Consider the following 26,466-nt stretch of genomic DNA (forward strand, 5'->3'; position numbering starts at 1 on the left):
GCCCCCCGAGCCTCAGCCCTGCTGCACCCAAACCTGGGGTGAAGCGGCCCCACACAGCACGGGGGGCCCAGGCATCCAAGTTCTGGGGCAGGGGTACCCCCAGACTGGGCATCCCGGGCACCTACCTGGCTGTGCCTGCGCCCCGGCCGCCCCGAGCCTGCGTGCCCTCACATCGCGGCTCCGCAGCGCTGTGCCTGGTAAAGCCGATTATGCCTCGGCTTTACAGCCCTCCTCCCCAGCGTCCCCTCCTGCCTGGCTGCAGTGCCTGGCACGGCCCGGGGGCACAGGGGGTCCCCTTGGCAGAGGGTGCGGGTCATCCCTGTGGTAGGAGCGAACCTTCGCTCAGGTTCCGCACCCCCAGCCCATCCCATCCTGGGGAGTGTTTGGTCCCCCAAACCCCCAAGAGGAATCTCTGAGTCCTTACCTCAAACTCCACCCCCTGGCCAGTCCCTCTCTGGGGGGCTCCTTGCCCAGCTGGCCCAGTTCTTAGCAACCCACCCTCGGGTGAGCCAGGGTGTAGGGGGCCACCCCGCTTTCCCCCCATCCACAGTGGGTGCTGAGCCCCAGCCCTGGCTGTGGGGTGGGAAGAGATCCCTGGGGGTCCCTTTGCTGTTGGGGGGCAGCACAGCACCCCCAAATCCCCCTGGACAGCAATGATGACAGCACACAGCATGGGAAGGGTTCAGCTGTATTTTGACTCTGGAAGAAAATACAGGCAGTAATACAGAAGCTTTGCAAGCATAGATACATACACGACCTCCCCAAAACCCACTGGAGTGGGGGGCTTGTCCTGGCACCTTCTCCAGCCCCACCCCTCTGCTGCACCTGAGGTCAGGCGGGGCTGCAGGCGTTTCCCAATCAAGGCAAAAAGGCAAGAGATCTGCCAATGGCTGGATGGACCCTTGCCAAGGGGGAAGCTGCACCTATCAGACCCCAAAATCCACCTCACTCGAACAAAAAGCCTCCCTAGGTGCTTTCCTGGCAAACCAACTCTGACCAGGACCGAGCAACTTTCTCTTAATCCCTGAAACAGCTCTGGCCACCAGAGACGAGCCCGAATAACTGAGGAAAAGTGGGGTGAACCCCTCTGGATGCAGTGGCTCTCCAAGAGGGGGCCTGGGGGGCCCCACTGGGGCTGAGCTTGTGGAACCGAGGTCCATCCCACCCCCCCCAGCTGTCAAATCCATCTGGTCCCAAAATGCAGCTCCGGTGTCTTCACCTCCCCTACTCCATCTCCACTCAGCTGGGGTCCAGTGGGGCTCCCAGCCCGGCCCCCGCCTCAGCTAAGGCACAACTCGGCTGATTAAGGAAAAGGGCAAGAGGTGCCTGGGATGGGGAATATGGGGAATACAGTACACAGAGCACGGGAGTGCAGCGGGCAGGGGGCTGGGGAGGGGGGCAATGGCCACAGAGAGACGTGGGCATCGCCCGCGAGCTGCCAGGAGCCCCCGCGCCAGCACCGCCAGGAATCACCATCCAAAAAAACAAAAAAAAAAAAGACAGAAAAAGGGGAATTTTGGCTTCAGATCCCAAGAAAAAGGGTTGTAAAGGCACTGTGCTCCACTTGAGACAGGAGAGCAGCCCCTGTGGCACGCAGTTCCAGTGGGTATGGCTGCGCTTCTCCCTGTCCTATGTAAAAAGCTTTGGCAAAAAAGGTACAATCTAAGGAGCATTTCAACTACAAACTCCTTCTGCAGGGCTGCTCTGTAAACACAGTTCTTTGCTGTCTTTGGCTGAAGTTCTAAAAAATATTTGAAGCTGAAAAGCTATTTTTGGTTTGGTTTTTTTTATATAGAAATAGATTTTTTTTCTTTACAAAAAAAAATCAAAGCATCTTTTAGCACTTTTAATATATATATATATATAAAATTCCTGCTATAGAAAACAACAAAAAAAAAAAAAAAAAAAACAACCTTGGTTTTTGATATCTTGTTTTTTTTTAAGGGAAAAAAAAATTCTGTTGCTTTGGGAAAAAAAAACAAACCTAGCTGGAGACGGGCAGGAACCACAGGAATGCGCCATGGAATTACATGATGCTGCAGTTCTGCACAGCCTGAGCCTGGGAGGGAGAAAGAAAAAGAAGAGAGTTAAGAAGACCCCAGTGTCACCATCCATTTGCTCTGACTGCAAAGTGTCCAGTGGGATCCTTTGGATCCTTTGGATGCCCACAGTGCCCCCTCCATCCTGGCCCTTGGGGTGTGATAAATAAATCCTCCCAAGCTGGGATGTTCATAGTTCCAAAATTTGAGAATTATTATATAATATCTATCTATCTATCTATCTATCTATCTATCTATCTATCTATCCATCTATCTATCTATCTATCTATCTATCTATCTATCTATCTATCTATTATATAATATAATACATTATATAATATATATATGAGGTGATATATGAGGATTATAATATCGACTAAGAGTATCAATATAGATGATATATGAGGATTATAATATCGACTAAGAGTATCAATATAGAATATACTATATATTAATCTAATATATAGATATAAAACATATATTCCAAGTGCTGAAATATTCACATTACCAGCATGAACACTTAGCTGCAGTGGAACGAGTGATGTGGAGGATGGGGAATGCTCTGGGGTGCCAAGGGGGCTGAGTGTAAGACAGAATGGGGTGGGAAGCTGCTAGGGCCACATCCCTTTCCAATCCCTCTCAGAACCCCTCACCCCTTATAAAGAGGCTCGTGCGAGGAAGAGGAAGAGCAGGGAGAAGGAGAGGTGGGAGGGGACAGGACCCCTGCAGCATTGCAGGGAAAGGACAGTGCCAGGGACTGGACACCCTGGGAATTCACTGACCTGCCTGCGGGGGCTGGAGTTCCCCAGGAGGTAGTTCCTGGACACCAGGCTGTCCCCCAGGCCGATGCCAGAGTCGCCCATGCTGCGGTAGCTGCGGGTGACGGTCACGCTGGAGGTGGACGAGCCCGAGGACATGGTGTTGATGCCGGCGTTCTGCGTGCCCGACTTGTCGGCCGGCTGGCCACACGTGCCACAGACCACGGTGCGGGAGCGCAGGTTGTATTCGCCGGGGTCCCCGGAGCCACTGCAGCCCTACACGTTGGGGGGGGACAGACAAAACGGCCTCAAGCCCCTGCCAGAGCATCCCCTGCCCTGAGGGTGGTGGCAGCAGCGGTGTGACCCAGGAGAGCTCTTCACATTAGGCCTTGAAGAGAGTCTGACTCACCTGTCCTCTCCATCACGTGGTTTAAAACGAATAAAATAGAACCCTTATTCTTGTGTTTCTAATCCCAAGTGACTGGGGCCAGCACGCTGCCAGGGGGTGACCTGCCCTGCTGCCCTGAGCTTGCACCCTGAGCTCTTGGCACATGGGAGACACCTGAACTGTGCTCCTGAAAACATCCTCTTCCTCACCACTTTGTGAGCTGGCAGCTTTCCAGTGGGAAGTTTGCTCTTGGAAAGGATTCAGCCTCCAGAGGAATGGGCAGCAGTGGCTGCAGGAGCTTGGCTCCTCCATCCAGGGATAGTCAATATAGAAGAGAATCACAGAATCGTGGAACGGTTTGGGTTGGAATGGACTTGAAAGCTCATCTCATTCCAGCTTCCTGCCATGGGCAGGACATCTTCCACTAAACCAGGTTGCTCTGGCCTTGAACACTTCTAGGATGGGGATGGGGCAGCCACAGCTTTCCTGGGTAACCCGTGCCAGGGCCTCACCTCCCTCACAGGGAACAATTTCCTTCCAGTATCCCATCTAACTCTGCCCTCTAACTGTCAGTGGGAAGCCATTCTCTCGTGTCCTGTCACTCCATGCCCTTGTCCAAAGTTCCTCTCCAGCTGTCTTGGAGTCCCTTTAGGCCTTGGAAAGAGTTCTAAGATCTCCCTGAAGTCTTCTTTTCTCCAGGCTGCTCCCAGCTCCTCCAGCCTGCTCCAGAGCAGAGAGACTCCAGACCTCAGAGCATCCTCATGGCTACTTCTGGACTTGCTCCAGCAGTTCTGGGTCCTTCTTGTGCTGGGGGCCCAAGAACTGGACCATGCACTGCAGGTGGGTCTCACAAAGGCAGAGTAGAGGAGGACAATCCACCAGCTCAACGTGCTGATATCAATCTCAGCACAATCTCTTCAGATCCAGAGAACTCAAAGGGCAATGGATGATGGATGCCCCATTTTGCTCCTGCAGAGCTGTGGAAGTGACATCCAGAAGAACTTCCACCCTCGCTGAGGCACGGCTTGGCCACGATGGCATCTCTCTGCAGCCTGGGCTGCAGCCAGGGATGCTTCTCTGGGAGAAGTGGCTGCAGCTCTGCTCCTGGCATGCTGCCTGCTCTCTGCCCACTGCCTGCTGCTCCTCCTGGTGCATATTTCAGCTCCATGTGGGGAAAGATGTGCTGAGAGGAAGGACAAAGCCACCTCTGGATTTGTTCCAGCACCCTCACGAAGCAGAGAGGACAGAGCAGCTGCTGACAAGAAGTGTCATCCATCAACTTCCCACCATCCTATCCTCCAAGCAATGCTCAGCCTCCCTCTGACTCTTCTGGCCCTTTTCATGGCACGTCAGGGTTCCTCAGGGTTGGAGACAACTTCCAGTAAGGTCTTCAGAGCTTTTTTAGTGAGCAGCCATCTCCTCCAGATGCCAGAGGTCTGTTGGCTTCTCTCACACTGTTGTTTCCACAGCAGCTTCCCCACTGCCTTCTCCTGTACGCCTGATCTTGTCTGATGCTGAGCTCCCTCCCACCCTGCCTGAAGGGTCCTCGGACCCCTGGGCATCCCCAGCGCTTGTCCAAGACTGAGCACCAAGATGTTTCCTATTACCATCCCAGTAGCAGTTGCATCTGGACAGTTTTCCTTATCTCCTGTTAATGGGCCCATCAATGTCAGAGATAACACTCCCCAAGAGCCAGTTCTGTGATTAAGAACACACCTTGTGACTCAAAATAACATCAGCCCCTTGTGAGATGCTCCGCCCAGGGGGAGAAGCTAGGCATTCCCACCTGGATAAATCCAGGGATTTCTAGACAGAAAGGCAGCCTTTCCACAGGTCTCCAAGAAGACACAGCAACCACACCTGCCACTCCAATTTGGACTGCTACCAGCACGCTGGCCAAAGGGGTGTCAGGTTGTATTCTGACTTTGCCAGTGGTCTTCCTTTTGTATCATTGTGTGTTTTTGTCTTTTGCTTTCCCTTTTCCCAATAAATTGTATTTCTGACTTGGAGTCTCTCACTGGCTTTGCTTTCAAACCAGAACAGCGCTCTACTCACATGGTGGTGGCGGTGGTGGATGCTCATTTCATCATCGTCCTCATCCTCATCATCATTGATGATCACAGTGCGGACCAGTTTCCGCATGGCCACCTCCTGCAGGGGACAGGGGGTGAGTTGGGGGGGTTCAGTGCCAGCCACCCCCCCCCTCCCCGTGCCAGAGCTGCCTTCGGCTCTCACCTCCCCGTTGGAGTTGATGAGGGCGGTGCGCAGGCTGTCCCCGGAGCCCCAGCTGCTCTGGGTTTTCCACACCAAATTACTGGGGGGGCTGTGGGTTGCTCCAGCTCCCGAGGCCCAGATCTAGGGAAAAAAAAAAAAAAAAAAAAAAAGCAGGAGAAAAGTGACTTCTCTGGTCTGCAGACTCCACAGCCCGGGGATGGGGGTCGATCACCACAAAAAAGCCACACACCAACCACGTGAGTGGCCTGGCAGGGTTTGGGATCTTGCCTGGATCCTCCACCAGGCAGGGACTCACCGTGACCACCTGGCCAGCCTTCAGGGTGAACTTTGGGGGGAAGCGGTAGGTAATGGGGGGCTCGTCCCCATTTTGCCTCTTGATCTGCCAGTTGCCCATCGCCTGGTCCTGTGAGAGAGCAGCAACCCTCAGAACCCTGCTTCCTCTCCAACTTGTCCCATTCACCTCCTGCCCGTAGGGTGAAGCAGGGCTCAACCTCACCCCAGGGACTCTCCAAAGGCAAACTCACCTCGTTGGACTTGTTCCTGAGACGGACGAACTTGCCCTCCAAGTCCACCTCCTCCACGCCAACGCGGCCACTGGTCCGGGCGTGGTGGGAGAAGCTGGTCCGGCTCTCACTGTCCTCCAGCTTCCGCTTCTTGGAGGAGCCTGGGGTGGACAGGTGGCTTCGGGATGCACCTTTGTGGGATGAAGGGCTGGGGGACAGCCTCAGCCTGGCAGGGGGAGAAGAGGAGATGAAGCCAGTGAGGACACAAGGGTTGGGACCCGCTCAGCCCAGAGCTGGGCACAGCACCCTGTGCTCACCGCTCCTCCTCGCCCTCCAGCAGCTTGCGGTAGGCGTTGATCTCCATATCCAGAGCCAGCTTGATGTCCAGCAGCTCCTGGTACTCATCCAGCTGCTGCTGCATGCGCGCCCGCATCTCGGCCATCTCCCGCTCCTTGTCGGACAGCAGGCGCCGGTTGGTCTCGCGTTCCCTGGCCAGAATATCCTCCAGATCGTGCAGCTTCGCCTCCTTGGCAGCCAGCTGTGGGGAGGGCAGGTGAGGGGTGGGCCACTCCACCCGGGAGCATCCCCAGGGCACCCTTTGGTCTCAACTCACCTGCTTCTGCAGCTGGCTGACTTCTGAGGAGAGGTTGTCAATGCGGATACGGGTCTGCTGCAGCTCCTCGTGGGCAGCACCCACCATGTTGCTGTTCCTCTCAGCTGACTGCTTGGCATTCTCCAGCTGGGGGACAGGACAAGGGGCATCAGCATCTCAGCACCCGCAGCCCACCCGTGCTCTTTGGGGCTGAAGGGAGAGGAGAGCGCCGTGGGGAAGCTGCTCACCTTCGCCCCGTAGGTTTTCTCCAGTTCCTCCTTGTACAGCCTGATCTGGGCTTCGTGCTGGCTCCGCAGCTCCTGCAGGGCCTCAGAGAGCTTGCTCTCAAACTCCCTCTGCCGCCCGTTGTCGATCTCCACCAGCCGGGTTTCGTGGCGCCGCTTGGTCTCCCGCAGCTCCTGAGGACAGCAGGGGACACTGTGTCACCTCAGGGAGGGGACACACCACACCTAGTGGGGGTGATGCCAGCCCCACGGCAGCACGTTCACAGCTCACCTCGCTGTAGATGTTCTTCTGGAATTCAAGCTCTTCCTTCAGGGTCTGCAGCCGGTTCTCAGCGTCCACGCGGCGCAGCATCTCATCCTGCAGCTGCTTCTTGGCTTCGCCCAAGGCACTTTCCAGCTGGCAGGGAATGGAGAAGGACCATCACAGTGGGCTCTGGGCACTGCACCTGGCATGGCTGGGGACCCACCACCCAGCTGCATCCACAGCCCCTGGACCAGGCAGCCCCAGGCAGGGGGGTCCAAAGGGATCCCTGGGTCAGTCTGGGAGACAGAGCTGCCACTGCTCACCTTGGCCACCTGTCCCCTCAGGTCCCGCACTTCATTTTCCAGATTCCTCTTCTCACCCAGGGCCGTGGAGAGAGCAGCCTCCTTGGAATTAAGCAGAGCCTCCACATCCTTAAGGCGTGCCTGGGCAGTCAGCAGGTCCCCTTCCTTCTTGGCATTCCTGCAGGGCAAAAGGGTGGCACAGGTGAGTGGCACAGCAGGAATAGTCATCAGGAAATTATGGAATTGTTTTGGTTCAAAGGGACTTTAAAGCTCATCTAGTTCCACACCCTGCCATGGGCAGGGACATCTTCCACTAGACCAGGTTGCTCCAAGCTCTGTCCAGCCTGGCCTGGAACACCACCAGGGATCCAGGGGCAGTCACAGCTTCTCTGGGCAACTTGTGCCAGGGCCTCACCACCCTCACAGAGAAGAATTTCTTCCCAATATCCCATCTAACCCTGCCCTCTGGCAGGGGGAGGACATTCTCCCTTGTCCTGTCACTCCAGACCCTTGTCTGAAGTCCCTCTCAAGATTTTCTAGTCCCTCTAAGTAGTGAAAGGGACTCTGAGGTCTTATCAAGTTTCTCATCCACCAAAACCTCCAAGTTTTTGGGCCACCAAAACCTCCAAGTTCTTCTCCTCAGGGCTGCTCTCAGAAAAGCCTGTGCGCCGTACCCCGAGCACAAAGAGTGTCACTGATCTCCCCGCAAAGGGCTGCACCCCTGTCCCCAACAACCACCCACCAAGGGGACCAGCACACCCCAGCCACCCAGCAGCACACCCAGCTGGGCTGTCTCATCCAGGAGGAGTCCCAGGGTGCAGCAGCCACGTGCAATCTGCACGGCATGGCCAGAGAGCAGGCTGGGGCACGGCTGGTAGGGCACGGCAGCGATCTGCACCACGAGGGGTGGCAGAGGCCACCATGCATGGGACAGTCAGACGTGCCAGCGTGGCTCAGCACGAGTGACGTGGGGCTGGATGGTGGAGCAGCAGCTGGGGAGGAGCTGAAGCTGCCCCACAGCCAGTGTTGCCCACGTGAGGTGGCCAGGCAGAGGAGTCTGTGGCACCCTGCCAGTGCCAAGAGTTCCGTGCCTCTCCTGGAGTGGCCAGGGAGCACCAGGGGCTGGGGCTGCACTGCTGTGGCTGTGCCTCGCCCTGAGCTCAGCTGGGGCTCCGTGGATGCAGAGCTGTGGCGCCTCAGCCCCCCCAGTCCGACCTCTGGCATCACCATCCACCATCCTGGCCCCCCCCTCTCTTCTTTTCCAGCCCTCTGCCAGCAGGTCAAAGCCGCTCCTCACAGACCCACCGTGTGACCGGGGAATCCGATCTGACTGCACCACCAAAACACAGCCTGAAGCTATTTTGGTAGGTCCTATAAAAAGAAAAGACCCAACGGCCCCCCCAGCAGCCGCCAAGCCCGCGGTTGGGATTGTCACTGTCACCCCACCTCCCCCAAAGCGGGGTGTGGGACTGGCGGGGGTGGAACGGCCCCGAGGAGCGGCTGGGAGCCCCTCGGAGCCCCTCGCCGCGGGCGAGCAGAGCCGGCAGCGAGGCGAGCCCGGGGCCAGGAGGGCACGCCCGAGCCGAGCCATCGCGGTGACAAACACAGGGAGCGGCTGCGGCACCCAGCCCATCCCCGGGCAGCCGGAACGGGACCCAGGAGCGGCAGGGACGGCGATTCCAGACTCGCAGATGCGGGAATTGGAAGCTCCTGGATTGGCCAGCAGCAGATTTTCCCGCATTTGTTTTTTTGTTTCCTGACCAGACCAGCATGGAGAAGTTACTCTGTTCTTTTGGAGATTTAAAGGAAAGGTTTCAAAATCCCAGGCTACTGTTTTTAAGTGCAAACCTCCCTTCAAATCCCGGGATATTCCATGTTAAAAGAGCAGGAATTCCACTTAAGGACAGTTAAAAAAAAAAAACAAACAAAAAAACAATTCCTACACGTACAGTAACAAAATTCAGAATCACTTAAAGTGCTGCTGTCAGGAAAAGCAGAGCCCAAGAGCCTCTGGGAATCCAGGAGCAGCTTGCAGACTTTTTCTTGGAAGTGAGCGAAGATCTGTCTTCTGCCTTTCTTTCAGTTTCTGAAAGCTCCTTTCCCAGCCCAGAACACTCTTTATTGTGGTGTAAAGGGCTCAGTGTAACATGTTGGATCTGTAATGAATTCTAGAATTCATGATCAGATTTTCATATTTTAATGTTTGGGGTTCTCAGGTAAGAGGGTCTCAATGATATGCACAGAGTATGATTTCATAGTCCATAAATTCCATAAAATAGCCTCTTTTATGTCTAAATAGCATTTGAGCAGTCTAGAGAATTTGGATTTTAGCCCACAGTGGAATAACTGAGCAAGAAATGCTGCTGGTCCCCTTTTCCTGGGGAACCACAGTCTCACTTGCCCGAGAGCTGCTGCTGGAGCTCTGCGCTGGGTCCTTCCTGTTCAACCCACTCCTTTCATGCCAGTGACTCACAGGACAAGAATGCCAACTGGGAGCGGGTCCCAGGCTCCAAGGCTCGCTGAGTTTTCCCATCTGGCCCTGGCTCAGCCCCGTGGCCAGCGTGGCCACCCCAGCACTGCCGGCGGGGTGCAGCCCTGTCCTTCCTGACCGAGTGAGGTGCCATGTGAGTCCTCCTCATCCCTGGGGTTTGCTGCTGCTCCGTGTGGGCTGTGGAGGTTTGGGTACAGCTGGAGGACACTGGCTCGTTGGGATGACTCTTTCAAGGGACAGCAGTTCCACTGACCAGTGACAAATGGAAGGAAAAACGCTGAGGGTTACACTTTTGTCTGCAGCAGATCCGCCCTCTCCAGGGACCAGAAGTATCCAGGGTTCTGGGCATCAACACCTGGAGAGCCCCTTAGTAAATCCCAAACGACTCAAGGACAAATCCCTTTTCCTTAGAAGCCTCCTGTGCTCAGCTCTGGATTCCACTGTGAGGAGGAGAGCCAGAAGCTTGGAGCTCACCAGCCACGGGACTGAGCTGGGAGTAGTTCTGCCAGGGGGAGAGGGGTGAGACAAATCCTCTCCTGTGTTCTCTTCTGGGGGGTCCAGCAGTTGGCAGAATTCAGCTCCCTGGGGCCTGAGCATTTCCCCCATGTTCCTTCCAGACACGCCCTGAGCCCGGATGTGGCAGCAGTGTCTGGATAAGGTACCAGCTCACAGGTGAGTCCTCTCTGGCCTTGGGGACCCCACTGCTTCACGCTGGCCCTGTTGATCCCTGCTCCAGCCCAGACAAGGTTTGTGTTCTCCCTTCTCCTGCCCTCAGGTCCTGCTTTTATTCCCGAGAAGCCTCACAGGCTCCAGCTGGCGCTGGGCTAAAAATAAAAATTTCCATGGCAGCTGTGTCACTCCCACTTCCCTGGAGAGGAGGACAGACAGACCTTCCTCCTCCTCCCCAGAAGGTTTCACTGGCCCATCCTGCCCGCTAGAGCCTACAAGATCCCAAATTCCCCAGTGAAAAGGGAAGCAGAGACTCATTCTGGAGGGCTGGGTGCCTCCAAATCCCACAGGATTTGATCCCCTGTGCTGAGAGAGCCACGGGTGAAAACAATCCAAGAGGAGAAAAAACAATACAGGCATCAAATCCTCAAGAAACAAATGTCTCAAGAGAAAAGATGGAGGGAAAGGGGGCCTCAAGACATTTTATTTTTAGCTTTTAAAAGCAGGAAGAAGGAAAAAAAAAAAAAAAAAGATTGAAAATTGCAGCTGAGCTGCCAGAAAATTCAAATGTTAATGGAAAGTTGGATCTGCTCTGGCTGTGCTCAGCACAGACAGACGCGAGGCTGCGAAGTCGACGCGATGGATTCAGAGAGGGCTCAGGGACAGCCCTGCAGAGCAGCATCTGCTACTGCTCCCCCCTCTCTGCCCCAAAATCCCAGCCAGGAAACCTGGCAGGTCTGGGCACTCCCTCTCTGGAAAAGTCAAGACAGGACAGAGTCGTCAGAGCTTGTTGGAGCAGCTCCAGGAATGAGCCCACCAGGCTGCTGGAAAGATGCCAACCCTCTCCAAGATGCCAGAGCCCACTCAATGCATTTTTAGGAACCACTCTTTGGTTTCCCTCTCCACTATTAATCCCCACAAGTGTTCCTGAAGCATGGGCAGCACTGGACGAGGACCAATGAGTGGGATGGAGCTCGTAGAGGTGCAGGCGTTCCCCCTCCTTCCCTGCCTCCAAATTGCAGCTGCCCCACCCTGGAAAAGGTGCCAACTCAGGGAATTCGCCGCCTCCTGCCCCATCCATAAAACTTTATGGATGTCTGCAAATCCCCCCAGACTGCAGGTCTCAGTCCCACCTGGCTGCCAGGGGCCACAGCTCCTGGCTATCCCAGAAAAGGCTTTGACACGTTTACAGCTTGGGAACCCGAGGCAGGAGTGGCAGCGTGTGCCCATGGAAGTCTCGGATTGCTGGGAGGACCCAGGAAATTTTGCCTTGCTCCACCTTGGGCAGGTAAATCCCCCCAGACTGCAGGTCTCAGTCCCACCTGGCTGCCAGGGGCCACAGCTCCTGGCTATCCCAGAAAAGGCTTTGACACTTTTACAGCTTGGGAACCCGAGGCAGGAGTGGAACGTGTGCCCATGGAAGTCTCGGATTGCTGGGAGGACCCAGGAAATCTGCTTTGCTCCACCTTGGGCAGGCTGCTGTCCACAGCACTGCCTCCAGTGCCAGGGATCTGTCCCAGGATCACCAGGGATCACTCCCCCATCCCAGGGATCAGCACCCCATTGCAGGGATGCTTCCCCAGTCCCAGGGGTTGTTTCTCCATCAAGGATTGTTCCCCCACCCCAGGGAGCCGGGCCCCACAGGACAAGCAGCAGGAACAGCACGAGGAGAGGCGGACCTGGAAAACCTCTGCAGTGGGGCAATGGGAATGTGGCAAAGCAGCTTCTCCCAGCTTCTGACTCATCTGTGCCGCAGCACCTCTGCCAAATCACCAGGATAAACACGGGCTGGTCTCCTAGCAGGGGAGCTGGAAATAGCCAGCATGATGTATAGCAAGGACAGTGTCTGCACAGAGCCAGCATCCTGTGGGGCACCAGAGGCAGCTGGGGATGCCAGCACATGCACGGAAACAGCTTCCACATCTGGCATCAGTGGTGCCAAAGACCCTTGCTGGTGCCAGGGTCACTTCTAGCCCTGCCACACGCTCCTGATACACTCATGACACGCTCAGCCATGGGGCTGAGGGGCTTGTCCAGCTCCACGTGGCCCCAGTGGGGCAAAACCAGCTCACTGGCATCTCCCAAGAGGTGGGCTTCCCCTCCTGGAATTGGGATCTGGCCTCTCCTTGCACCCTTAAAATGAACCCAAGCTGCTGCTTCACTGGGAACCAGGAAAAAGCCATTTAGGAGGAGGCAAACAGACCCCCCCTGTGTGGGATTCCCCAAATCCAAGATGTTGCTGTCCCTCCACAGCTCCCATCACCAGGAGCACTGCTGGGAGCTGTGGGTGCACACACACTGGAGTGTGATGGAACCTGACCATACTGATACCGCCAGGAATCATAACCACACACATCCCCCTGGAGGTTTGAGAAGCTTTTCTCCTCCTGGATGCACCAGAGCTGTCACCCTTCAGCCTCCCCTCTCGCCACAGGAGAAACACTTCAGCTGCAGCAGCGTCACAAGAGCCACGCGCTGCTTAAGAGCTCAAAGCACATTTCTGAGAACAGATAGTGCATTAATTGTTCAGAATTAACAATGTTGCAGCTCGGGGCTGGCCGGGCAGCCCCAGGGTCCTCACTGCCTGTCCAGGCTGTCACGCCAGCTGGTGACTCACCCCAGCCTCCACCAGCAGCTCGGAATGGAAATCCCAAGTCACCAACTGACGCCGCTGTTTGGGCTCAGTCCCCCCTAGTAACAGGCCAGTCCGTGGTTTTGGAGGGTGGGTGGCTTTACCAGAGGGCTTTCAGAGCTAGAAAAGGGGGTTTTGCCCTTTTGCCATGTGAGAGTCATGAGGGAATGGGAAGGATTTGATTTTCCACGGCCCACGTTGTGTTTTTGGGGGAGGTTTGTGTCAGGCATCAATCTGTGCGTCTGCACAGACAAAGGGCAGGACTTATCCTCCATGGACAAGTGTCCCAGCTTGAAGGATGCATCACAACACCCCAGAGCTGTGCCTGCCAGTGCCTGGCTGCCTGGGAGACCCCCTGTCACCTGTGGGACCCCATCTGCTGCCTGTAGGACCCCCTGTTACTCACGGATCTCCTTTTCCCAGCTGCCTGGGAAAAGCTTTTCCAGGGTGCAGCAAGCCCCAGATGCAGAGACAGATGCAAAGAGGATGCAAAGTGCAAGGAGGATCAGCCACTGGAGTCCCTCCCCAGTGCTGGGAGCACGGGGAGCCCAGCAAAATGAGGGCAGGATTTCCCTGTGGGGAATGTCTGCCACCAAACCCTGGGTTACCTGGAAGGAGCCTCCAGCCTGGGGTGACATGCAAAGTGCTACCAGCTGAAACTTGATTTAGCAAACCTGGCCCAGTCCCAGGTCTGTTACCAGAGCTGGTCCTGAAGAGCTTGGGAATTACATGGCACTGGGAAAACCTGGCCAGTGTCTGTGCAGGTCCTGAGGGGATGGGCTGAGCCCGGGGTTTCCAGAGGGAGGCCAGTTCCTTGCTTGAAAAAACTGCATTTTCCACTGAAAAAAAAGTCACCAATGCTTGAACAGGCTTGCCCAGGGCAGTGGTGGAGTTTCTCCCTTCCTGGAGAGATTTAGCAGACAGGTAGATGTGGCATTTGGGGACATGGCTTAGTGGTGGCCTTGGCAGGGCTGGGGGAACTCGATGATCTTGGAGGGCTTTTGCAACCTAAACTATTATGTGAGTCTATCTTTTTATAAACCTGAACATCTCAACTTCTCAGAACACCAAGGTCAAACATTGGTCAACCCCACTCACAGCCCAGGCTCAGCACAACCCAAAACCATCCATTCCAAACACGCCAGCCTGCCTTTTCCTAGCTTCCCATGAAATCTTGAATTGGCTTATCAAAAAGGCATTTGATGGCCTGGAATTGAATCATCCTAAATATAGATTAAAGCAATAATACCCTTTTATCAAGAAAAAGAAACTTGCTAATTAAAGATTGAAATTGAGCTGGAAAGAGAATTTTTTGAGACACAACTCAAATATGTCAATACACCACCTTGCATACTGCTCAATTCCACCTTCTGAGGGCAAGATTTCTGTAGAAGAGACACGAGAAAAAAGCTCTGGGATCATGGAATATCCTGAGTTGGAAGGGACCCACAAGGATCATCGATTTCAACTCCTGCACAGGACAGCCCCAAAAATCCCACCATGTCTTTGAGGGTGTTGTCAGCTTGGTTTTCCCAATCCAGAACTTGCTAACAGTTTGCAGTGCTGTCTATTGCTGACTAAAGCCAAAGCCTTTGGGAAGAGGAGGGAAGAAGGAAATTCCAAGTCTTCATGCCACTACTCTGAACACTCACCATTTTAACAAGTCAGATTTGTACCATTAATACAGTTAAATTACATGTAAAGTAATGACAAATTAACAATTAAGCTTTGGACTGGATGAAATTGAAGGAGTTTTGCCCAGTCTTGACTATCTTACTCCAACACAACAAAAGCCAGCTTTTGAATAATTGGGCTAAAACTTAATGGGAAAGTTGTGGTTTGTTTGTTTGGTTTTTTTCCCACTTTTTGCTGTTTTCTTCCAGCTCTGAGTGCTGCCCCTCCATGGAAGCCCCAGAACATTCTGTTCACTTCAACACATCCTTGTCCGGATGAAGGAGAAACGCTGAGCCCATTAAACCACCATTTCCAAGGATGAAGACAAAGCAGAGATTCCCGGTGTTTCCCTGGGAGATTGGGCATGGTGGGAGCCTTCCAAAGGAAGTTAAAAACAGGGAGCTGAGTCACTTGTGTTAGTCATGTCTTCGGGACCAGGAGCACTGGGGGAAAACAGCCCTAAGCTCCTGTTTAGCTAGGAACTGGCAGCGCAGCCAGGATGTGGAGCAGGGATGCAATTCCAGCCCCAGGAGCAAGGAAACATGCTGCCACTGTGCAGATGTGGCTGCAAGTCTCTCTCCTCTGCTCACACGTGCAGCTCCTGAGCCCAAAAGGGGGTGGGAAGGGATGAGGAGGTCGCTCTGTACCTGCTGCATCCTGATCCACAATGGAAACCAGGGCCCTGTGCAAGGTGGGACAAGGCAGAAAGGAGCCAAGAGAGGCAAAACAGGGGATGAGTTCAAGGCCCCCTTTTTTCTCTTCAGAAGCAGCAGTAGCTCACCCCATTTTTCATAAATTTGGTACACAAAGCTCCTTGCCAGCAACATTTGCTTAAGAAACAAAGCAGGGGATTGTTGGGTCCAGATGCCACACATAGTCCTGGGAACAAAAGGGTTTGCTATCCCGGCTCCAGCAGCAGATAAAGGCAGGCAAGGTGTTTACATTGCCACAAGGTCTGTTTGCATGTGGCGGGTGGCAGCGGGGCTGGGGCAGGCTGCGGTGTTGAGTCACGGGCAGCTCCAGCTGGAGTGGCTGTGGGGATGGATACGGATGGGATTCCAGCAGGAAAACGCAGCTCAGCACAGGGATGAGCAGCGACCAAGGTGACTGCCTATGTTTTGCTTCACTCGTGCCATGTGCAGAGCTGCCAGCACACCTCTGCCCGCTTCCCCTGGCAGCCTGCGCTGCGCCGGGATGGAGCCCAGACCTGCTTGGCACGTGGGCAGGAAATCAGCACTTCCCCAGAGCGAGGACTGCAGATGTGGCATCCCTAGAAAGCACAGTTTAGCCCCAGTTGCCGCTTGCACAGAGCTGCCTGTGAGCAGAGCCACCGTGAGATGCTCCAGACTTCCCACCGCATCCCTCCTGCCCAGCCTCACCACCAGGCAAGCCCCAGTCCGGTGCCTTTTTTTGCCCTGGAACCGCAGAGCTGAGGCTGGATGGCACAAAGCAGCATCTCTGCCCTGAAAGTGGGGCCCGGTAGCCACCCAAACAGCAAAGCACGATGCCCAGGGCTGAGGCTGCCTCAGTGCTCCCCTTCCCCTCTAAAGCCCACCACACGGAGGCTCAACTTAGAAAACCCCCCCAGTTTCTCCCGGAGCAGCCCGGCGTCCCGCGGGGGAGCATCTCGCACCGCACGGCTGCTGCCGGGCTATCTGCCATCGTGCCAGGAAGGAAGGGGCAGAGCGGCACTGCCGGACCGGGGGGGCCCCCCCAAAACACGGCCCCGCGGAGCCGCGCCCTGCTCCAGCCCAGAGACGCGCGGCTGAGCCTGACTCATCTCCCGGCCCCGCCAGCGCTGATCCAGAGCCCCGCCACAGCCACGCTCTTCCAGGGGGGACTGCGAGCTCAGGGGGGGCGACTGGCCACCCCTCAGTGCCCACGGGCACCGGGGCCAGGTTTCCTTTGGGCTCCCACCCCTTTTGAAGCCCGCATTACGCATCCACAGCAGCAGCTTGGATGTTTCTTTTTGGGCTCACGTGACTCAGAGGGGGTTTTTAGGGAGAAACTGTGTCCGTAAATTGTTAATAAATTACCCCAACAAACTGAGAGTTCTTGGCTCCAGTTGAGCACTGCAGCGTGGTGACCCCAAGCTCTGCCTGACCAGGATGGTGGCACTGGACTGGATTGGCAGGAGGACGTGTGTGTGCCAAGCAGCAGCCGGAGCAAGTGGCAGGAAATGGCTTTGGTGCAAGAGGGTGGAGAGACCTCGGCTATCAGAACCTTGCTCCTACAGAGGTGCTTCTGAGCCACTCACAGCCCCGACACAAAAATTCAACAGCTTCAGGCGAGCCCATGTTTGTTTCTACCCTGGCTCTGCCACCTCTCCGCAGGGACACGGCCCCATCGCCTGCAAGGTGATTAAGGAAGGTACAGTACAGGCAGGGTAGCACCCACCCTGTGTGCTGGGGAACTCTGTCCCTGCTGTTGCTGCAATTCCCAGCTCTACTAACCATGGAAGGCAGAAATAGAGCATTGGCTGCAGCTTGGGGGACACCCCAAGCCAAGGGCACTTTCACCTTCACTGGAAAAAGGTAACTGGTTTATGACAGAGAACGTGAAATGTTGACTCAGCCTCGCCAGGAACAGAGGTGTCCCAGCCCCAGCTGGGTTTTGTGGTATCTGTGGGCTGAGTTCAATGCACCTTATTAACCAACTTCCACACCCTTTGGCTTTGCCCAGCATCCACAGCCCTGGATCACGCCATGGCTCATGGACGTGCTGCGACATCCTTCAGGTACAGGAACAAGGAAAAAATGTGGGGATTTTATTATATTCTTATCAAGGACGTGGATTGACTGGGCAAAGCAGAATGGTTTTAAAGTGAGAGGGCAGATTTAGACGAGGCATTAAAGAAACTCTTCCCTGTGAGGGTGGTGAGGCCCTGGCATTGCTCAGAGAAGCTGTGGCTGCCCCATTCCCTGGAAGGATTTGGCTTCTCCTGGGTAGCAGAGTGTCTGGCTGTCACACAGATGTCTCTGCAGTCAGGGCTGCAGCTGCCACTGCACCAGGCAGGGCTGGGGGACCATGCCAGCCCCCACAGTTGTTCAGCTTCACACTGGGGATATTCAACCCTGGGCAGGGAGGGGAAGGGAGCAGAGGCAGGTGGGCACCCAGCCCTGACACCATGCTGTGTGATGGCAGCTGTCAGCAGAGACAGGTTTTACATGGCACCGGCCTCAGCTGTTTGGGAACGTGCTGAACTGGTCACAAAGGAACAGGCTCAGCAAACAACCTCACAAAGAGCAGGATGGTGAAACAGGTAATGCAGCCAGTGGTGGGACAGTGGGAGGTGATTCCCAGCTCACCCTGACACTTCCTGGGGAATCCTCCATGACAGCTCTAATTTTGGCCAGGATCAGAGGGAGAACTCTGGTGACTTCCTCCTTTCCTGGTTGCCAGCAGCACAAAAGGAAACTACCCCTCCCAAAGGGCACGAATTCAGCAGAATATGGAGCTGGCAGCCACCCCACATGTCCCACCCTGGCTGTGTCACCTTCTCTGTCTGCATCCCTGAGCACCACACAGGGGAACTCCCTGTTCTCTGGGCTCCAGAGTTTGAGTGTTGATGGGACTCAGACAAGTGAAGTGACACGTGCAAGGCTGGAAAACACTTGTGGCAGCATGTGAGACTGGGGCAGGCTGGGACGGGCTGTCAGGGAGCCAGGATCCCTTCCCACACCAAACTCAGCCCTGATTCTCTTTGCAATCTCTTCTCCTTAATCCCCAGCTCCAAAGATGAAGTCCTTAATTTACCAGAGTGGATCCTATCATCCTAAATATATATAAGGCAACAGGATTTCCTCTGACTCCCCTCAGCCCTGGGAAAAGTGAGGGGGTGAGCCAGGGCTGGAAGACACTGGCAAACACAGCAGTGGGAGCGAGCTCACAAACCAAAAGTGCTGGAGCACGTTTCTCTGCCACGATTTTTCTTGGAAAAAGAGGGGCTGGATGTTTGCACAGGCGAGAATTCCTCTCCACTGGGAACAGCTAATGAAAACCTTTGCCTGGAAGACACGTTTTGCCACGGAACCCTCCAGCCCTGCAGCGTGCCAGGAGGGCCAGCGTGCCCAGCCACCCTGAGCTGCCAGCTGCAGATGTCAGGAGACAACCAATGTGTCCACAGGGCTGGAGATTCAGGGTGGCTGGCGTGTTTAAGAGGGTCCCAGAGGGCCACGGAGGTCTGGATCAGCCCAGCTCTGTGTTGGTGACTCCCCCCAAAGTATCCCCAGCTGCACAAGCTGCTCTTTGTTTGCTCCGAAAGGGCAAAGCCTCCTCCCAGCCAAAGCATTCCCTCCCTGGCAGGGATTCCAGGGAGAAACCCAGGAGCCTGAGGTTTCACCCCACGCAAAATGTTCCAGCACAAGCTCATTGCTGCTGAAGGAAGTGCATGCCCCCCCTCCCCCCCACCAGCAGCGCTGAGCCTTAATTCTTTTTCCTCCCTTTTTTCAACTAAACAGGTTTCGTTTACCTGCTCCTGCCTGGAGGGTCACTGCTGAACAAAGCATGGGGGCAAAACCCCCTTGGGCTGGGGAAGGCTTTACCTCCTGGCACCCCTCTGCTGCCTCCCTTGCTCTGCCCCTGGATGAGCTTCCCCCTCCACAACAACGTTTGGGAAACAGGAGATTTGTCCTCATTAGGGCCAGGGATGAGATCTGGGCCCCGGGAGGAAGAGGCGCTGCCAAGGCACTGCCTTAATCAGGTTAAGGGCTGCAAGTCAGGAAGGCATTGCTCATCAGCCTGGTACTAACGAGGGCTGGTTCCTGCCTTGGAGAGGGGAGCTGGTCACTGTGTGGCCACCACATGGCCACTCCTTGCCCATGGGGTGCGCACTGAATTCCTCAGGGGTCTCTCCTGGGACTGAAGGTGCCCAAGGGCTGTATTCTACAACCCCTGCGTCCCCTTGCACTGCGGGATGTCTCCCACTTGTGGGATGGGATGAACTCTCATGGAGCAAGGCAAGGGCTGTGGCTCTGTTCACCCTGTGAGTCAGAAGCCAGCTTAAGGAGAGGGGGCAGTGGGCAGGAGCAAGCACAGAGCATCTCTCCAACCTCCATGGAGGTGCCATGCTGGAATCCAGGTCCTCCAAGGAGAGGGGACAGAAGCTTGAGGACACCAGGGACAGGGGCAATTCAGGCTACTCCTATGCCTGAGAACAGATGATGCTGCTGTTCCCAGCACCCCTGAGTCACCAGGCACCCTCCCCACACCCTCTGCCTCGCCTGAAGCGTGGCTACAGCACAGCCAGAGCTGGGGACACATGTGGCACCAGGACAGGCAGGATGGCCCAGAGGAGTCCCTTGTCCTGGGGCACAACCAGTGTCAGGCTGCACAGGGCTCCGTGCCAAGAGCCAGGTGGGCACTTTGGGAATCCCCTCCTGGATCACCTCTGGAAGCAGCCAAACAGGCAGTGGGAAAATCCCACTGGAAACTTTCCCAAGAGAAGAGCAGCTGGCCAGGAGCAGAGGGGTGGCAGGAGGCAGAGGGGTGGCAGCCCAGCTCTTCTCAGACCCTCCTCCACCCATGCAGCTCTTGCACTCATGCACCGGTACTGGTTAGACTGGTCTCCTGTTTTCACAGCTTGTCCCCCTCCAGCCAGCAGCTCTTTCCCCACCCCAGACAGAGCACCCAGCACCCGGGGCCGTGTCACATCATGCCCTGGCATCCCGGCCCCCCACCCTCCCTCTGTGCTGGCGAGACAACCCCTGCATCAGGCAGCGGCGATGCTGTGGCTGCTGATAACGCGGCCCCGGGCGCCTGCCCTGCGGGAGATACCCGGCGCTTCTCCGGGGCTGACGGGCACAGCGAGAGGTGCAGAGGGCTGCCAGTTACTTATTAGCCAAAGTCTCACCGTGTCAAGGACAGTGAAGCGGCCCCAGGGCTGCTCAAGGGCTCAGGGTGGGCGGGGAGAGCCGGCAGAGCGGGCACATCCCTGCCCAAGCGGGTGGCAGGGAGCAGAGCAGTGTCAGAACGGGGCCCTCCTGATCCCGCCAGCAGCTCTGAGCCCTCCGCAGGGCTGGGCTCGTGGTTGCCCCATTCCCTCATGCCCTAAAGACTCGGGATAGCCCAGTGAAAGTGAGCCCAGGGAGCAGCATCGCAGCTCAGCAGCCGATTGCGCTGCTCTCTGAGCAGCCCTGGCACATCGAGCAGGTCCCCAGGGACACAAGATGAGCTGCAGCCTCCTTGCAAGGGTTTAGGGGTTGGAGAGCAGCCCTCATACCGCGCCCTAGGAAGACAAACCAGAGGCAGGAATGAAGAGCAGCGGCTTCCCCCGCATCTCGGCTCTTCCATCTCAGCGCCCGTGACTCAGAGATGACTCAACACGGAAACACCCCTGTCCCCCCCGAGCCCCTGCTGCTCTCCAAAACGCACCGAAACCCGTCTCTCAAGCACAAGCTGCTCTCTGGGAACCCCCGCGAGTCACAGCACTCTTTCAGGGGATTTGTCAGCGCCCGGGAACAAGCGCAGCAGCTCCCGGAGCGCAGCCCGTCGCAGGGAAAAATTCCACATCCGTTTTCCACACGGCCGGCTCCACAGCGCAGCCAGCTCCCCCTCCAGCCACGGCTGCGGGCCGGGCATTTTTTCCAGCCCTCGAAAGATCGTGGCCAAGATAGTTCTGGGTTTGCATAAGGGAGAAAAAAAGCCTTTAGACAGCTCAGCTCCTCCTCTCCCCAGCATCCGGATCCTTGGGATCCGGGAGCAGGGATCTGGCGAGCAGCAAACCGCCTTATCCGAGGACGAAGCTGCAGCAGCGCACGGGAAATAGAAAGCTAAATATAACCCCACACGGCTTTCGGATTCGGCTCTAACAGGCAGCACAGTCCCTCCCTCCCAGGTAGAATATTTATGGCATCTGCTAAGGAAGTTAATTTTAGCCTCATTTGGTACAGGCTCAAAACGAGGAGTCCAGAATAAGAGGCAAAAGATCAAATGGAATAAGAGGGGGCTGTCCCGCCACTGCCCAGCCCGAACACGGCTGCGAGCCAAAGCCGATGACGGAAAGGGATCCGCTCGCTCCTTCCTTGGAGCGGCATTCGGGGAACTGAGCGCCACAGGGACACGTCCCGCCGCTGCACGGGCTGGCAGAGCCCGGGGGAAGCCCAGTGCCAGCCCCTGCTTGGCCAGCAGTGACATTGGCCAGGGAGCCCCGTGTCCTCAGGGGACCTGCGCTGGTAACCGGTGACAGCCCTGAGGAGGGCAGAGGTACCCGGTGGCAGCAGGGAGGGGTCCACGAGGGGGGCATTTCTGATGGCAGGGAGGGAAAGAAACGAAGCCGATGGGAAGCGGCTGGAGGAATTCGTGCCTCAGTGGGAGCACATCACCCAGTGACAGCCGGTGGGAGGGGGGCACGAGTGCTACCTGCACACTTCTTCCCCCAAAGCCAGGGACACCACAGAGTGGGAGCAGCTTGGCACAGGGAGGGTTAAGGCAAACAAAACCTGGGGCAGGTTCTTTAACCGGTGCCAAAGACAGCAACGGAAAATAGGACGAGCAGGCGAAATCCGTAGGCAGGACAGAGCCAGCTGGCTGGCACCGCTTCCCGGGCTGTGCCGGAGCGTGTTTAGGAATAGCTCCAGCATGACGAAGGCACAGGGGCCGCCAGCCCGGCGCTTGCGGCCCGCATAACACGGACCCTGCCGGGGGCCCAGGGCATGTCTGCTCAGCCCCTGCCCCAAGCGTCCCCAGCTCTGCTCCCAAATCCCCTCTCCAAGGGCATCCCGGCCAAAGATGGCGCTTGGAAGGAGAGCAGGGATGACGAGAGAGCTTCTCTCCTCTTTTGGTCCCTACCACAGACACTCCAGCCCCGGCCAGGCCACGGATTTTTCCTCTCTCTCCCTGCCTCCTCCAGGTCGCTCCTTCTTCCCTCCCGGCTCCCTGCCAAGCATGACGACAGCACCCGTCCCGCTGCAGTCCCCGCCATCCCCAGGGCACTCACCGGGCTTTCAGCTCCTTGTGCTCCTCCCGCACTTTACTGAGCTCCAGCTGCAGCCGAGCTCTCTCCTTGGCCACCGAATCCAAGGTCTTGCGGGCATCCGCCAGCTCCGACTCGTAGGCAGCCTTGATGCCCGAGACCTCGCGGCTCACCACCTCCTCGGACTCGGTGATGCGGAGCCGCAGGCCGGCGTTCTCCAGCTCCAGCGAGCGCACCTTGTCGATGTACACGGCCAAGCGGTCATTGAGCTCCTGCAGGTCCTCCTTCTCCTGCAGCCGGGTGATGCGTGTGGGGGACAAGGGGGTCCCCGAAGCCCCGCTGCGGGTGCTCCTCTTCTGCGAAGGCGTCGCCATGGGGTCCGGCGTCGAGGCGAAGGGCACGGCTCAGGTCACGGCGCGATGTCCCACGCCACCCGCCCAGCTGTCGCGGCAGCTCCCGGTGTCTGAGTGACTTGCTTATATCCCAGCTGGGCTGTTCACTGGGAGGAGGAGCTGAGAGGCGGCGGCGGGTGGAGTTATCCAAAACCTGGGTGGAGACAAATCGCATCAGTCCCAGCCCTTCCTTAGGAAAGGCTGGGAAAATATCCCTGGGTAAAGGGGCCTTGGGAGGGCGTCTGTGGGGACGCAGTCCGGGGAAAACCCTTTCCACACGCTTTTCTAGGGCGATTCCCCCGACAGAGGCTGCACTGCAGACTGGGAGTGCCAGGGAAAAGGGCACCTTGAGGGGGGCTGCAGTGAGGGGGTGCAGCCAGGCACCCCCAGGACCTTTGGGCCGAGCACCTCCAGGACATTGCTGTCCCACAGGGCAGGCAGCATCTCAGCAGGGCATGGGGGGTCCTGGCACACCCTGAATGCAGGAGCCACAGGCTGCACAGGGCCCTGACCCAAATACAGTCCCCAAACACCCTGCTCTGGGTTCCCCTGAATCCTGAGGCATCCCACACAAAGGGCTCTGGGGCACTAAAGAATGCCCCCACCCACCTTCCCACTTCCCTGCACTGGTTTTGCCCAGTTCTCTCAGCACTGGTATTCCCCATTTCCCAGCTCTCCTCAGTGCCAGCTGTGCCAGTTTGTAGCTCCCCAAATTCTGAGCACCAGTTGAGCTCCCACCCCAATTCCCTGCCCTGTTTCCTGTTCTCCTGCCTCCCAGTCCTCTCCAGTCCCACTCAACCACCCTTCCAGTATGGCCAGCTCCCAGCAGAGGTGATTCCCAGTCCTCCCAGCAGGTGCGGGGTGCTCTGTCTCCCTCGAAGCGCTGCCGAGACTCGGGCAGCTCGTGATTTCCAGATCTGCCAAATGCTTCCAGGCGCTCCCAGTGCTAGCAGAGAGAGGATGTCCCCTCCTTGGACTTCATCCCCCTCCCTGCGTTGTGCTCTGGAGCCAAACCCTCCTGTGTGTGAGAAATGGGAATAAAATGACAATGGGAATGGAAAAGCAACCCTTTTGCACCCTAGAAATGAGGGGTGGGCGGGGGTCCTGGGGTGAGATCCACCTTCCTCCGTGTGAGCTCCTCCTTGGGAAGTTGGGCTCTGCGGCAAGGAAAGCTGGGAAGGAAAGCTGCACCTCGAAGCTGGGGACGCTGGCGAGAACCGGAGCGCCCTAAAGCACAACCTCCCCCAACCATTCCCTGCGAGCAGAGGGGTCCAAGGTCAAGGGCACAGCCAAGCCGAGCCGCCTCCGGAGCCACGGCCGCCCGGCTCCTCCTGTCCGCGCTGCAATCCAAGCTCCATTTGCGGCTCCGCTCGGGGAGCGCGGCGGAGCCCCAGGCGGGCTGGGGATGACTCACACAGCAACGGAGCAACACACGCAAACACGCAGAGCACACACAGGACACACGTGTGTGCGCTCCCCGGCAATGATTAACCCGCTGGCAGCCGGCGCGCGGGTTGGGGAAAGGACCACGCCGGCAACGAGCCAGGGTCAAACTTTCAAAAAAAGCAACAGTTCTATGCCGGGAATTTGCCCCAGCGCCACGTCAAAGACGGGAGGGGAAAGGGGAGAAATGGGGGGTTGTCAGCTGGGCACAGCCATCCTGGCACTGCCACGGGGAGGGGTTGGGGGGTGGGATTTCCCCCTCCTTCCCCACCCCCTCCGCCTCTGCTCTACCCCGTTCCCCACCGTGGCTCGCAGGGTAACCCTCTCTGCTCGGAGAAGCCCCCGGAGTGCTGCAGGCATTACTGTGCCACCACCCGCTCAGCACTGGTCTCCCTGCGTCTCCGGGGGGGGGGGGGGGGGGGAATCTGCGCTCCCTCACGCCATTCCTTTGTTCAGTTCCACACAAATTCCTCCTTTCCTGCCTCCTTGCCTGTCCCGGGCTGCCTTTCCTTCCCCCGCACCTTTCCTCCCTCCTCCCACGCGCATTGCCCCTTCCCTGGTGGGGGGGACACCCGTGCGTGTCACACACCCCGAGGCAGGCGAGAGCAGGCAGGAAGGACGCCGTGGCCGGGCCATGAGGCACGGAGGAGCCAGGCACGGTGGCCACGGCCCCCGAGGGCCAGCGGGCAGAGCGGAGGGCGGGCCCGGAGCGCTCGGAGGCTGCCGGGACGCGCGGACCGCCCGCCCTGCGCTCCTCCGCGCTGTTTTGTTTCAAACCCCGAGCCCTTGGGTGGGAGGGAAAGCCAAAGGCCGTTTCGCCCGAGGGTGCTCTCTCAGGAGGAGGTGCCTGCCTGCGTCCAGGGCATCCGCGGGCGCACAGAGCTTGGAGCGTTTTCCTTGGAGCGTCACGAACCGCAGGGCTAAAGCTGACTTGCCTGAATGTGGGAAATGGCATCCAGGGTAAAGGCAGGGAGGGACCAGCTTGGGCAACAGCTGGAAATCACAGCTAAGGGTCAGCCTGTCGCTGATCTGGCACTCCTGGCTCCTCATGCTCCCCCCAAAGCTCCTGCTGTGAACGGGAGCCCGGCTCAGTATCCCACCCTTCACTGCCCGGGCGACCAAACCTGAGGGCTCCCCGCGGGCTGGGCATCGAGGGGGGACCTGGGGGAGCCTGCTTGCTCTGGAGCCCGCAGGGGTTGTTGGCAGCCCGGAGTGAAAAGCCCCCGGGGAGGGTCAGACTTCATCTCCTTTGCAGCAGTTGCTCCTCTCGCAGCTCCCCCGGGAGCTGTCCCCACACTGCTCCTCTGCAGACCCCTTCTGGACACGGACAGCCCCATGCTCCCCATGCTGCTGCCCTTCCCCACCAACCCCCAGGGGCAGGGACATCCCAACCCCACAGGGGGACGGGGAGCTAGCACAGCCCCGGGCTGGGTCTGGCAAAGATGCACTTGGCACCTAAGCAAGGCAGGAGGGCTTAACTCAAACCAGATGAGCCAGAGGACTGGCTGTGCTCCACGGCTCTGGTACAGGCACGGCAACCCACCAACGTGGATTTCTCCGGGATCCACCACCGTGGATTTCTCTGGGATCCACTAACTGGGATTTCTCCGGGTTCTCTGGGCACCGAGGGAACTCGGGGTGCAGAACGCTGCAGCAGAGTAATGGACAAGGCACGGACAGGAGGCTGGGGCTTGAGGAGAGGCTCTCAGCAGAGGCTGCATCCGACTCACATGACTCAGAAGGCAAAAAGCAGCCACATCCCTGGAATTTCAACGCACTTCCGGCTCTTTAGCCTCCAAAACCAGCCCAGTTTGGGGCCTGTAATTGATACAATTTCGTGACACAAACAACGTGCGGGCAGTGATGAAGCTGGGTTTGGGAGTGACAAGAGGAGCTGCAACTCCAGGGACCCCCACTCCCTGGCTGCTGCACGTGGAGGGGCACAGG

The 26,466-nt window shown here is 57.2% G+C and overlaps 1 protein-coding gene across 1 annotated transcript; it reads right to left on the minus strand.

Annotated features, from left to right (window-relative positions):
- Nucleotides 1–669: 669 nt before the first annotated feature.
- On the minus strand, nucleotides 670–24,272 carry LMNA (lamin A/C). The gene is made up of 14 exons (XM_054001063.1): nucleotides 24,197–24,272; nucleotides 23,879–24,094; nucleotides 22,709–23,230; nucleotides 7,328–7,484; nucleotides 7,032–7,157; nucleotides 6,764–6,934; nucleotides 6,537–6,662; nucleotides 6,241–6,461; nucleotides 5,945–6,149; nucleotides 5,716–5,823; nucleotides 5,421–5,540; nucleotides 5,241–5,336; nucleotides 2,822–3,073; nucleotides 670–2,059 (listed from the first exon to the last, which is right to left on the minus strand). The coding sequence occupies exons 3-14, from the start codon at nucleotides 23,056–23,058 to the stop codon at nucleotides 2,027–2,029; spliced, it is 1,965 nt and encodes a 654-aa protein (XP_053857038.1). The 5' UTR covers nucleotides 23,059–23,230; nucleotides 23,879–24,094; nucleotides 24,197–24,272; the 3' UTR covers nucleotides 670–2,026.
- Between the last annotated feature and the right edge of the window lie 2,194 nt (nucleotides 24,273–26,466).

The sequence above is a fragment of the Vidua macroura genome, chromosome 29 (genome assembly GCF_024509145.1).
Source record: "Vidua macroura isolate BioBank_ID:100142 chromosome 29, ASM2450914v1, whole genome shotgun sequence".
In the NCBI taxonomy this organism is placed as follows: domain Eukaryota; kingdom Metazoa; phylum Chordata; class Aves; order Passeriformes; family Viduidae; genus Vidua; species Vidua macroura.